This window comes from Dendrobates tinctorius, unplaced genomic scaffold, assembly GCF_039654945.1.
Source record: "Dendrobates tinctorius isolate UK_male_01 unplaced genomic scaffold, ASM3965494v1 ptg000037l, whole genome shotgun sequence".
NCBI lineage: Eukaryota > Metazoa > Chordata > Amphibia > Anura > Dendrobatidae > Dendrobates > Dendrobates tinctorius.
In genome coordinates this window covers 30944947-30958448 of record NW_027361705.1, presented here as the reverse complement: position 1 = coordinate 30958448, position 13502 = coordinate 30944947, and the positions used below count along the sequence as shown (strand labels likewise).

The window sequence follows — 13502 nt, the reverse complement described above, 5'->3', positions numbered from 1 at the left end:
GTTAGAAAAACAAACAGAGATGTCTGCAGACGAAAATCAGCAACTGAAGTCTGAACTCATAAGGCTGGAAAGAAAACTAGCAGATTTAGAAGACAGAAGTAGAAGGAATAACGTGAAAATCAGGGGCATCCCAGAATCTGTCACCCCTGCCAAGCTTGAGGAGTATGTTCAAAAAGTCTTCAAGAAAATTGATCCGTCACTTATTCCCCAAGAGACAATTATCGATAGAATCCACAGATTACCAAAGCCGGCCCACCTACCCAAAGATACCCCGAGGGATACCATTCTTAGGATCCACTTCTTTCATATAAAAGAGAGGATTCAAAATGCCATCAGGGACAATGGCGGCTTCCCAGAACCATTTTCCCATCTCAAGATATTTACAGATTTATCCACAGCTACAATCGAAGGTAGGAAATCCTTCCAAGATATTACCATTCCCTTGAGGGATAATAACATACCATACAAGTGGGGATTTCCCCTTAAATTGTTGGTCCACCACAGTGGTAAAACTACTGCTATACTATCTGCGGAAGAAGGCCACAAGTTTCTCAAATCTATGAACATTAAACCTAGAAGCAAGCCTGCGGCGTCTCCGGACTCCAAATCTTCTACTTGATCTTCAGGGACTCATGGGTCTTGTTTAGGCCCAAGGAAATTCAACACAGTAACACTTTATATATTATTATTATTATAATTATAGTTATGATAACTCTTCCTCCAGGCTCGATCCTTTGGAATACTATCTTTCAACAGGCCTAGACTTTAGTAACACATCAAAAATGTTTACCTTATATATTATTTAGTTATCAGTTGGACTCTAGGTTTGTCCACCTTTTACTTCCCTCAACTACTCTTGGATGAGCGTATTTCTCCCTTCAGAAGATGTCGCCGGGAAGTCCTCACACGAACTTCCCCCCGAACTGAGCAGAGTTCGCCTTAGAATTCTGCTCCTGTTGGTCCCTATAAGTTTATTCTGACCAAACTTGTTGCTAATTTGCCTGGTTTTTTCCTTTATTGTGTGTTTCAGTTGCAGCCAATACACCCTTGACCTTATCCATCTGAACCTAAACTTCTCCATCAGCCACAACCTCACCAAGAACAGCAGCATCACAGGTATCTTCTCAGCCACAAAACACCACACTGACAATGATAATAAACCTGGCCACGTACAACGTCAGGGGCCTGAACAGCCCTAGAAAGCGTCATGTAATATATCATGAGACCAACGGGCTGGGTTCTGATGTTGTGTGTCTTCAGGAAACGAAATTTAAAAGAGGCGCTCACCCTAACTTTTCCCACAAAAACTTCCCCCACATATATGAATCATCGGGATTAAAGAAAAAGGCAGGAGTCCTTACCATGATAAAAAAACTCCATCAACTTTAAATTCATTGAAGAACTAAGAGACGAGAAAGGCCATTATCACATCCTAGTTTGTAGCATCAATAACTCAATTTTTACTATTGTAAACGTCTACGTCCCCAACACGGGCCAAATTAGATTCTTAAATAAGCTTCTAAAGAAAATCAACCTAATAAAGAAGGGTTCCTTAATATTCGCAGGAGATTTTAACATGGTCCCAAATGGAAAATTGGATTCCTCAGCCCCCAATAGACATAAAACAGAAACGTTAAACAACTGGATTTATTACAACGAATTCTTTGACACTTTTCGTTGTCTAAACACGACCTCAATCGAGTATAGTCATTATTCGGATGTCCATCACACTGCTTCTCGTATTGACCTAATTTTAACAGATATTTTCTCACTTCCCAAATTTACTTCCATCTCTATCCACCCTAAAACGGTCTCTGACCATGCTCCAGTAGTAGCTACATTCACTGTCGGCCCTGCCACCAACCAACAATTCCTATGGAAATGCAACTCCTCATTACTCAATATTCCACACTATAATGCAGAGATTACTACAGCCTTACGAAATTACTTAAAAGAAAATGATACTGAACTTTCCAGCCCTTTCACCTATTGGAATGCTCATAAGGCCGTTCTGCGAGGAATCCTAATCAGGATATCCTCGAGACATAAAAGGGCAAACAGGGAAAAAATAACAGATCTGCAGAATCAAATCAAAATCAAAGAAACCATGATAACCGACAATCCCAATTCAGGTATTGACGTACGCTCAGAACTCTCCAGGATAAGACAGGAGCTTAGGGCCTTGATTTTCTCGTTTCATGACTCAGCAGTCAAAAACCACCGCTTTAAACAATACCAGAATCTAAATCGGCCATCTCACTATATGACTAACATCTTGAAAAATTCTAGACGGAAAAACAGGATTGACACTATTCTCTCCACCAAAAATACCCCCTTGTCCCACCCACAGGACATAGCTAACTCCTTCGCTACATTCTATGAGAATCTCTACAACATCAATCAAAATTCCTCCCTCCCCTCTCCAAGTCATTCAGATATCACTTCTTTTCTAACCCAAATTAATCTCCCGAAACTAGATGAAGTTGACAAATCTACCCTATCATCTCCTTTCACTGAAAAAGAAACTCTAGATGCAATAAACCACCTTAAAACCTTTAAAGCTCCCGACCCTGACGGGTTTACGAATAATTACTATAAAACTTTTGCCGAAATCCTTGCACCCCACTTGACGAAAATTTTTAATACAGCTTCTACTTTGGGCTATTTTCCCAAGGAAATGCTCGAGGCCACCCTTATTCTTATCCCCAAACCCAATTCGGACACAACCCTCATGAAAAACTTTCGGCCAATTTCGTTAATAAATACAGACATCAAACTATATGCTAAATTATTATCAAACAGACTGAACTCCATACTCCCTAAGCTAATCAACAAAGATCAAATCGGGTTTATAATCAATAGACAATCTACAGACGGCACCAGAAGATTGATCAACCTTATGAAACTCATTAATACACATAAAACCAAATCCATTATAGTTTCTCTTGACGCCGAAAAGGCCTTCGACAGATTAAATTGGGATTACTTGTTCGTCACTCTAGCCAAATTTGGCTTTCATCATGAACTAATCACTAGCATTAGAGCATTATACACTGCACCATCGGCCAAAGTTTACGTTAACAATCACCTTTCAAAAGTCCTCCAAATATCCAATGGTACAAGGCAGGGTTGCCCGCTTTCCCCTCTACTGTTTGCCCTGGCAATTGAACCCCTAGCTCAGTCTATCAGAGATAACCCGGATATTCATGGCATTAAAGCAGGCGATAAAGAATATAAAATATGCCTCTTCGCAGACGACGTTATTCTCACCCTGTCAGATCCAATCAAATCAATTGTTAAAGTCCAAGAACTTCTGCTGAAGTTTTCGGACATTTCCTGTTTCAAAGTCAACGTTTCAAAATCCAAGATGCTATCCCTTCATCTAGACAGCGACCAAATTAACTCCATCAGCCGCTCTTGTCCTTGGAGCTGGACATCAGACTACATTACATATTTGGGACTTAAATTTACCAATAATATCCCTTCCCTCATGCCTCTAAACCTAAAATCCCTTACAGAGACCATCTCAAAAGACCTAAAAATATATGGGGAGAAAAACCTCTCTTGGTGGGGTAAAATTATAACATTTAAAGCCTATATCCTCCCCAAAATAGTATATCTTTTTAGATCACTCCCTTTACCCATTTCCACCCCCGCCCTTACCAACCTTCAATCCATGACAAACAACTTTGTTTGGAACGGGAAAAAAGCCAGAGTTGCAAAAAATATTTTATATGGCAGCAGGAGATTTGGTGGAGCTGGCCTTCCGAATATCTCAGCTTATTATTCCTCACTTCTTGTCAAAAACAGCCTCCCTTGGTGGTCAACCGAGGACCCTCCGGCATGGGTCAACATTGAAAAGGCGTTAAACAACAATAGGTCTCCTTCCCTTCTCGTCTTGGAGTCTATCCTTCTCAAAAAGGTACATTCTATCACGCATCCAATCTTCCGCGCAACACTAGAAGCTTGGGGTCTCTTAGCTAAACAACAAAAAGGCCTCACTAATACTGACCCGTTAGGACCTCTATCCCTTAACGTGATTGCGTCTCTTTTTCAGCTAGAACTGCCCTCCATCTGGTCCGACCATGGTGTCAAAAAATTAAGGGATCTTTGTGGACACAATCACATCTCTTCCTTTAGCGATATGAAACACAAGTTCAGTATTCCATCATCAGCATTTTATGACTATATTCAACTAAAAGAATTAGCAACTACACTTAGGAAGAAAGACGCAAAACCCTCTGAACCTTTCTTTAATCTCACTAACAACATAAACCATTGCCTTTTCTGGAGGGTTTCGTACATTTATATGTGGTTCAATAAGAGCCACGAATTCATCAAAACAAATAATATAATTAAGTGGGAGACGGAACTTGGGATAAGCCCAGGGGCAGCAGACTGGGAGCAGGCTTGTTCCTCCTCTATGTCCGCCACGTTATCTATGTCTCTTCTGGAAACCCATCAGAAAATCATCTCCCGTTGGTACTATACCCCAGCCAGACTAGCCAGGATATATCCAGAGATCTCCCCATTATGCTGGAGAGGATGCGGACAACACGGGAACCTTCTTCATATATTGTGGTTTTGTCCGGTGATCAAACCTCTTTGGAGAGATATCTCTCTCCTAATAAACTCCCTTCTCCAAAAACCCATCACCCTCTCACCTCAACTGGCCTTGCTATCTATCACCCCACAAGAACTAAATCAAACTCTTCCCCCTTTAATAATTCATATTCTTCTTATTACCAAAAGTTCCATAGCATTTCATTGGAAACGACCGGACATTCCAACCATTGAAGATATAAGAGACAAAATCTCCTTACATAAATCTTTTGAACTAAAACTAGCCACTATTAACAATAATATTGGCCATTTCTCCCGCAAATGGTTCAGATGGATTGCATTATTTCCCTCAAGCTAACTCTACAGCAATTGCTGCACTGATACTTTGTTGTTTGTTCTTTTCTCTGTTCCAGAGATAATCTGGCGACTGTTAAACATATAGTTATAGTATTGTTCTGGTTATAAGATAACCCAGTTAATTATACTACACCGCTAATGTCTTGAAAATAAAAACTTGTTCGGACCATTTGGTCCTTCCCTCCCATCCTCTCCCTGAGACCCCTTTTTCCTCACTATTGTAAAACCCCTTAATAAAATTGGTTTGAAAACAAAAGGGACACAAGGCTCACTGATTGGTCCAAAGACCGAGTATGGGCGCGCTGCACATGACCCACCCACCATCTCTGCCAGCACCGCTGAGAAGGCAGCCACGGCAAGCAGTGCGGTGCTGAGCGTGGTGATGTAAGTACGTTACAACTCCACTATGTCATTGGAATATTTCAGGATCTTTCATGATTCCGTTCAAACAGGCAGCTATAAAAGTAGTGTGAATGCAGCCCTCTCCTTTTGTTTTCAAGTTACCTGAAAATCCATCATTGTCCATTTTCTTTAGCTTCTTTGCCTCAAGGATGACAACAATTAGTTTTGATGTCACAGGGATGTATTTTAGCGAGAAGCAGATTTCTCCAAGCCGTTCTTGCTGCGAAAACATGTAAGTAATAAATAGGAAAAAGTTTTTATGGCAACTAAACGTAAAATGATCTGTCACCAGATTTCACACCACAATCTGATTAACTTATTAAATACAGTAGATCTCGTAGACCAAATGAGACTGGTATAAATACTTTGCAAATGGCTGTATAATCCTGATACTAAAATGAGCATGAGGGAGCTAAAGACTGTGAGTGCTCATGAGTCTAAGTGTAGCCAGTCTTTGCCCATCCAGTCTGACGGTCAGCTGCAGCTTGTACTGAACAGTGTGAGATTACTGTAGCAGCAGAGAGGTGGAACAGTCATTTTGACATTGGTCTTCATAGTAAGTATACCAGGTCTAATATATCTTTTTAAAGGAAACCTGTCACCTCATTCATGCTGCCAAAACCAAAGACCGTATGATTTGGAGGTTGGGCTGCACACAATTACAGCTCGGCATGTTACAACATTTCAGAGGAAACATTGTTTGAGAAGCTGGCCAGGGACTATAGGGAGAGATGAGACTAGTCTAGTGCTTTTCCCATCCGGCTTCTCATCCCACTGCTCTAGTTGATTGACAGGTCTCCACTGCATTCCTATGAGAGCTGGGGCTGGTTGAACACCCCTGTGCCTCTCAAGTAATCCATTTTGTGACATCCAGCTTATGGCTGTGCACCATAGGAGACCATCATATGGTAATGTTGCGTGATTGCTGTATATAATAAAATCAATCAGGTGACAGCAGGTTCGAGTCCCTTAAGGGGACTAAAAGATAAAGTAAAAAAAAAATTGAATCATCCTCCTTTTCTCAAATGTAAAACAATAAAAAATGTATACATATTAGATATTATTGGGTCCACAAAAATCCAATCTATCAAAATATGTAATTAATTGAGCCGATAGGTAAATGCTATAAAGAAAACACCACAATTGACGTTTTTCGGTCACCTCAATAACAATAAAGCATGCAATAAAAAGCAATTAAAGCATCATATGCACCTCAATATTGTATGAGCAAAAACATTAACCCTGCATGCAAATAAACAGTCCAAACATGGTTCTGTTGATATAAAAAGAAAATTACGGGGCTCAGAAAATGGCAACACTGACTAATTCTTTTTTTTTTTTTTTTACAAAATTCAGAATTTTTTTTTTCCAGCCAATAAAATAGTAGGAAAACTATACATCTTGGGTATCTCCGCAAATTGTACTGGCCTCGAGAGTCATATTTCCAGGTCATTTTTGCGAATGTCGTAAAATAAAACCAAACAATGGTGGAATTGCATTTTTTTCCACCCTTTCACCGCATTTGGAATTTTTGGGGGCCATTTTCCCTTCATTTGCAGGGTAATATAAATGCTGTCAATCAAAACAACATCTTGTCCTGCAAAAATGCAAGCCCTCACATTTCTATGTTAAGTGACAAAATAAAAAAAAAAAAGTTATGGTTATTTACAAAGGGAAAGGAAAAAAATGGAAATTGACTGCATAGGGAAAGGGTTAATATGTTCAGTTCATATTCTGAAAGATGGTGTCGGATCCGTTCTAGAAGCCATAGATCTGGTTGTGTTCTCTTTATTAACTGACCACAGATGTCCTACTGCAGAAGAGACAAATAGACTGGAAAAACGACATGCTACCTTTCCATGGTTTGGGGTGTTTACTATGCTCCTGGGCCTCTAGGGTATTGTGTCGCTCCTCGATTATGCGGCAGGAAAGCCTTTTGCCCCAGGCACAGTGACCTTGGTGCACTTATTGCAGTGACGGCATTGACATAATTGTCTCTCACCTCCATACTTGATGGATCATTCAGCTCCTTCCACTCCTCGATGACGTGCTGTAGGTCCACGTCCCGCAGCAGGAGCCTCACCTCACCGATGACATCATGCTTGGAGAAACGATTAAAGTCATAGATCTGCATCACAGCCTCCGTGTCCGGCACTTCTGTCTGTGGAAGCTGGAGTATAGAACATAATAACCACTGTCAGTATGGTCTATAGAATGCAAATTAAATATGGAAAAATCATACAATGTGATTTTCTGGTTTTTATTTTTAGATTCTGTCTCTCACAGGTGACGTGTACCTACAATAATAATTACAGACCTCTCCATTATATGTAGGTGGGAAAACTTGCAAAATCAGCAGTGCATCAAATACTTATTTTCCCCACTGTGTATAAGGCTAGTTTCACATTTGCGCTTTATAGCGCTGCGACGGCCTGCGCACGGCCGCCGCTAAGCCCCGCCCCCTGCCGGCTCCCTGCCCGCCCCATCCGGTCATCGCCACCTACTAGTGCACATGGGCGCTTTTGATCTGCGCACCCTATCTTTAGCATAGGGTGCGCAGATCGTGCGCTGGCCGTGCGCTAGCAGGATTTTGCCATGCGCTGCGCACTTTTGAAGGTGCGCCGTGCACGCTGAAATGCAACATGCTGCGTTCAGCGCACACGGGCGCACCTTCAAAAGTGCGCAGTGCACGGCAAAATCCTGCTAGCGCACGGCCAGCGCATGATCTGCGTACTCTATGCTAAAGATAGGGTGCACAGATCGCAAGCGCCTATGTGCGCTAGTAGGCGGCGATGAACAGATGGGGCGGGCAGGGAGCCGGGAGGGGGCGGGGATTAGCGGCGCCGTGCGCTGCAGGAAATAAACGCTAGTGTGAAACTAGCCTCACAGCTCTCTTTTAAATGTATATACTTGATATAAGAATGTGCCTTTTGACATCATTGTACTTTTTATGTATCCATTATATAAGAAAATGAATAAAATGTTACATCTTTCCACGTTTTTAAATTTTTGGCTACCTTGGTAATTAGACTGCCTCTTTTAGGCTGCGTTCACACGTTGCGGTTTTTTTGCATCTTCGCAGCGGTTTATAACGTGCGATTTTGCCGCGAAAACGCAAAAAACAGCATCCCATGCAATCCTATGCGATTCCACAATGCTGTGCTAATGCTGCGGATTTTCCCGCGGCGGAATCGCATCGTGCAAAAATACGCAGCATGCTCATTAATTTGCGGAACCGCCGCGATTCCGCCCACATAGGAATGCATTGTTCTGCTTACTTTCCGCATGTGGCTGTGCCCACCATGCGAAAAGTAAGCAGAACATTTGCAGATGGTACCCACGGTCTGGAGGAGAGGAGACTGTCCTCCGAGCTCTGGGTACCATATCCCTGTAAAAAATAGAATTAAAATAAAAAAATCGGGTTATATTCACCTTCTGACGTCCCGCGCAGCATCCCCAGGCTTCAGCGATACACGCAGCAGCTCCCGTTCCCTGTAATGCATTGCGATGACCTTTGCTGACGTCGGGTCTCGCGATGCTGTAGCGGTCTCACGAGACCGCGACGTTATCAAAGGTCATTGTCGCAATGCATCACTGGGAACGGGACCTGCCGGAGCATCGCGGAGGCCTGGGGACGCTGCGCGGGACGCTGGAAGGTGAATATAACCCGATTTTTTATTTTTTTATTATTTTTAACATTAGATCTTTTTACTACTGATACTGCATAGGCAGCCTCAATAGTAAAAAGTTGGTTACACTCGTCAAAGACTATGTTTGACAAGTGTGACCAACCTGTCAATCAGTTCTTCAAGCGATGCTACAGATCGCTTGGAAAGCGCTAGTATTCTGCAAGCTAATTACACTTGCAAATCGCTAGCTTTTCCGCGGGAAAATCGCGGGAATTTAAAATGCGATTTTTCCCGCGGAATGGAATTCCAGAATTCTCGTGGTAACTTCCACGGGAGTTCCGCTACGTGTGAACCCAGGCTTAATGTGGTTTAGGGACTTTACAGAATAACTGAATTGTTACATTTTGCAGAAATAATATGGCATTTTCCTATGTTGTAAGTCAGCATACCTTGAATGTGAAGGATTCGTTAAAAACTGGGTTCAGCGTCTTGCGATGCACCTTGGTCTCATGTTTCTTGCGGGTATCGTTCGTGAGGTAGACTATGACATATGGATCTGATGTTCCTCCGCTGTCCATGGCCTTCAAACTAGCAGCCTGTTTCACCGCCACAGTTATCTAAAACGGAAAGCACCTTGTAAAGACACCTGCCCAATAATCCTGGAAATACTCAATTCATGATGTCCATTCAGATCCAATCTGACAAGCACTACCCGTCTCCAGATCCAAATCAGCGCGGCATAGAAATCTACTATCGTGGCACTATCTGCGTACGATACTTGCTTGTCTGGATCACAATAAACAGCTGTTATCTGATGATCTACCTGGTAAAGGTTTCAGGAAGTTCCAAACTGAGGAACATAAATTACAGATACAAAACAAGAATTTATTAATAAAGAAATTTTACCATCGCGGTAAGCAATGCCAAATTGTTAGGATGCCCGAAGATAAATACGCGTTGGCATATCTAAAGTATCAATCATTTACTGTAGTAGGCAAAACCCTTTAAAGTGAACATCCATCCCTGAAAGCCAATGTAAAAAAATATTTCTGGAGTATTAGTTCTGGAGACCTCACCTACCCTACATAAAGACATTGAGCTATAAAAAGGTCATAAAACATTAAGAATAAATGTTATCAGGAAAGACAGATGTTCATTTGTACAGCCTACAGGCAAAAGGGGAAGGAGGAACATGATCGCAGCCCTTAAAGGTGCTTCTGGTTTCAGAAGACCCCAGTACCCCGCTGCTGTTTGTTTTAAAAACACAAATAAACTGTTCTTTTCTCACCATCCGTGAGTCTAATGCCGGCTCTCACATGCTCCTGTGATGAGAAGTGACAAGCCAGCAAGAGAGTGCACTGTCAGTGTGCATTGAAAGGAGAGAACCCAGCAAGCAGGAAAAGCAGAGACCAGCCCTGCCCCCAAAAGTGACATCACTTGCAGGGGCAGGGCTGGTCTCTGCTCACTGGGTTTTCTCCTTACAATGCACACTGACAGCTGCACTTTCTTGCCAGCTCGTCACTTTTCATTAGAGCTGGTGATTGAGCGCACTGTCACTGTATATTAAAAGGAATATTGCACTGTAACAAGATCTTGTTGAGCATACGACAGAATTGAAAACTGACCCATCCTCACTAGAGCAGGGACTAGGCCAGTCTCTGAAACGGATGTCACTGATGACGCCTCGTTTCAGGGTAGGGTCAGAGGATGCAGGAGTGACCGCAGCCTCTTAGTAACTACTCTTTTCAGTATCCAAGTATGCATTGGGGGTTCTCAAATAAAGAGTCATCAATCAGGAAGTAGGTAAAAAAGTAAAAATAAAGAATTCAGAGGGAACAGTAGAGACTTTTTAATTAACTTACATTAGAAAAGAGATGAGATTATTAAACAGATATTTAGGATTAAAATATATGTGAGTTTCGGATCACCCCTTTAAGCTTGGAGAAAAAACTTGCAGAAGTATGAGTTCTTTTAGATTTTGTCAACAGCAACATAGACCACCAAGTAAATTCCAAGATAAAAAAAAAATACCCTATTAATATTACAGTAAAGATACTTTTTTTTATTCAACAGATCGCTTTAAATTAGACGATGTGGAATTCAAATTGGAACAGCCCCTGAAAATGCACATGCTGGCTACACAATCTTCACTGGTCCCTTCTTGTTAGCCAGCAGGAGAGAGATGGATTCTTTTTTTTTTTGCAAGAATGCATACTGCAAATCCTGTCCCATTTTACCTAATTTTAATGCATTTGTATTAAATCTCAAATTCAATACCTCCTCATTCTGAAAATTATACTCCACTGAATATTGCAGTCGCCCACGGTATGCATTTTCCTGTGATTTCTGCAGTCCTTCTATGTCTGGCTGTACCTAGAAGATGACAATATAACATGATATAATACAGTATGTCACCTTCAATTCACACACCTTTTTTTGTTGTGAAAGTGCATTTTTATAACTTCACGTGCTAAAATAACATTGGACTAATAACTTGGACTAAGTAGTTCTGGTGGCACATTGGTTCAGGTTGCTGCGCTCCCTTCCCCTGCAGTTTTACCTTCTCAGTTCAGCTCATGTGTGTCAAGACAACTCTATCAAAGACTACCCAGGAAATGGGTGCAATTATTTGATAACTATTGAAATATCAAAAGGGAAAAAATAAAAACAAACACACTAGGCCTTTATGTTTAGAGTCATAAGGCTCTTAATCAATTATGATTAATTATGATCAATTAATCATTAAGAACCTTAGTGTTCAAAACGCTTAAGCTTAGTGTGTTTGTTTCTATTTTTTACCTTTTGGTATTTTAAGAGTTACTAATAAATAATGTTGTTAGATTTTCCATTACAGTTGCTGGATGTCTCCTTCCTGATGACACTGCAGATGCTGTGAAACGCACGTCGAGGTGCGAGTCAGTAGTGCACTTACCCTTGCATTATGGCCACAGGTAATGGATCAGATATTTTGACCGATGTATTACTTTATGTGCCTATATTGTGCCACTCTTATTATGTGTCAATTTGGTCCTCTATATTTCCTGGACCCACCATTAACCTGTGCTGTATTATAATTATATGGTTTTAGAGATATTTATTTTACAGCACTGATCTAGAAATATTTTGTATAATTAATCCAATAGACACTGACTATAATATTTCTATATTATTCCAGACATGCTATGTTAGGCTGTGTTCACACGTAGCTTTTTTTTGCATTTGTGCAGCAATTTTGAATGCACAATTTTGCTGCGAAAATGCAAAAAAAAAAAGCATCCCATGCAACCCTATGGCATTCCGCACATGCTGTGCTAATGCTGCGGATTTTTCCGCGGCGGAATTGCACCGCGGAAAAATACGCAGCATGCTCATTCTTTGTGCGGAATCGCGGGAAAATCCGCACATATAGTAATGCATTGTTCTGCTTACTTTCCGCATGTGGCTGTGCCCACCATGCGAAAAGTAAGCAGAACATTTGCGGATCTTACCCACGGTCCGGAGGAGAGGAGACTGTCCTCCAGGCTCTGGGTACCATATGCCTGTAAAAAATAGAATAAAAATAAAAAAAAATCGTCATATTCTCACCTTCCGATGTCCCGCGCAGCGTCCCCAGGCCTCAGCGATGCTCCCGGCAGGTCCAGTTCCCAGTGATGCATTGCGATAATGTCCTTTGATGACGTCGCAGTCTCGCGATACTGTAGCGGTCTCACAAGACAGCGACTTCATCAAAGGTCATTGTCGCAATGCATCACTGGGAACGGGACCTGCCGGAGCATCGCGGTGATCGGGAACCCCAGAAGGTGAGAATATCATGATTTTTTTATTTTTTTTATTATTTTTAACTTTAAATCTTTTTACTACTGATGCTGCATAGGCAGCCTCAATAGTAAAAAGTTGGTCACACTCGTCAAACACTGTGTTTGACGAGTGTGACCAACCTGTCAATCAGTTCTCCAAGAGATGCTACAGATCGCTTGGAAAACTCTAGCATTCCGCAAGCTAATTACGCTTGCAAGTTGCTAGCTTTTCCGCGGGAAATAGGCGGAAATTAAAATGCGGTTTTCTCACATATTTCCCGCAGAATGGAATTCCGGAATTCCCGCAGAAATTCCCACAGAAATTTCCACGGCAATTCCGCAACGTGTGCGCATAGCCTTAGGGGTGTGTTCCTGCTTTATGGTTCCTGTTAGCATGTCCCATGGTGACTATAAGTTTTAAACTTTTGTGCTATTAAATATATTATATATCATTTATGTTTATAATATCTAAGTAAAATTTGATACATTTTATCATTTTTGATCATTTTCCTCTTCATAATCGCTATTGGTTCTTGTCCTCCTGCCTTCTACCTGATCATTTTCACCCATGTACCGGCCTGTGGTACCTGTCCGTGCACAGCACCCTTATTAGATTAAATATGGATGAGCTCAAGTGATGTATTTTTTCTAAACATTTGTTCCTGTTTCTATGTAGCTACTATTCTGAAGCAGCATGGAAAGCATTATACTGAACAGTGTAGCTGTGAATACAGCTCTAGGATAAGATAAAGCA

The 13502-nt window shown here is 41.4% G+C and overlaps 1 protein-coding gene across 2 annotated transcripts in view; it reads right to left on the bottom strand.

The window, feature by feature from the left end:
• SYT8 (synaptotagmin 8) overlaps positions 1 to 13502 on the bottom strand; it is a 47523-nt gene that overhangs the window by 5290 nt on the left and 28731 nt on the right. For both annotated transcript variants that reach the window (XM_073574033.1, XM_073574032.1), the window contains exons 4-7: positions 11229 to 11324; positions 9401 to 9568; positions 7325 to 7492; positions 5425 to 5542 (exon numbers count right to left, since the gene is read on the bottom strand). In XM_073574033.1, the coding sequence (XP_073430134.1) occupies positions 5425 to 5542; positions 7325 to 7492; positions 9401 to 9568; positions 11229 to 11324 (550 nt within the window). The remainder of the gene's footprint in view (positions 1 to 5424; positions 5543 to 7324; positions 7493 to 9400; positions 9569 to 11228; positions 11325 to 13502) is intronic.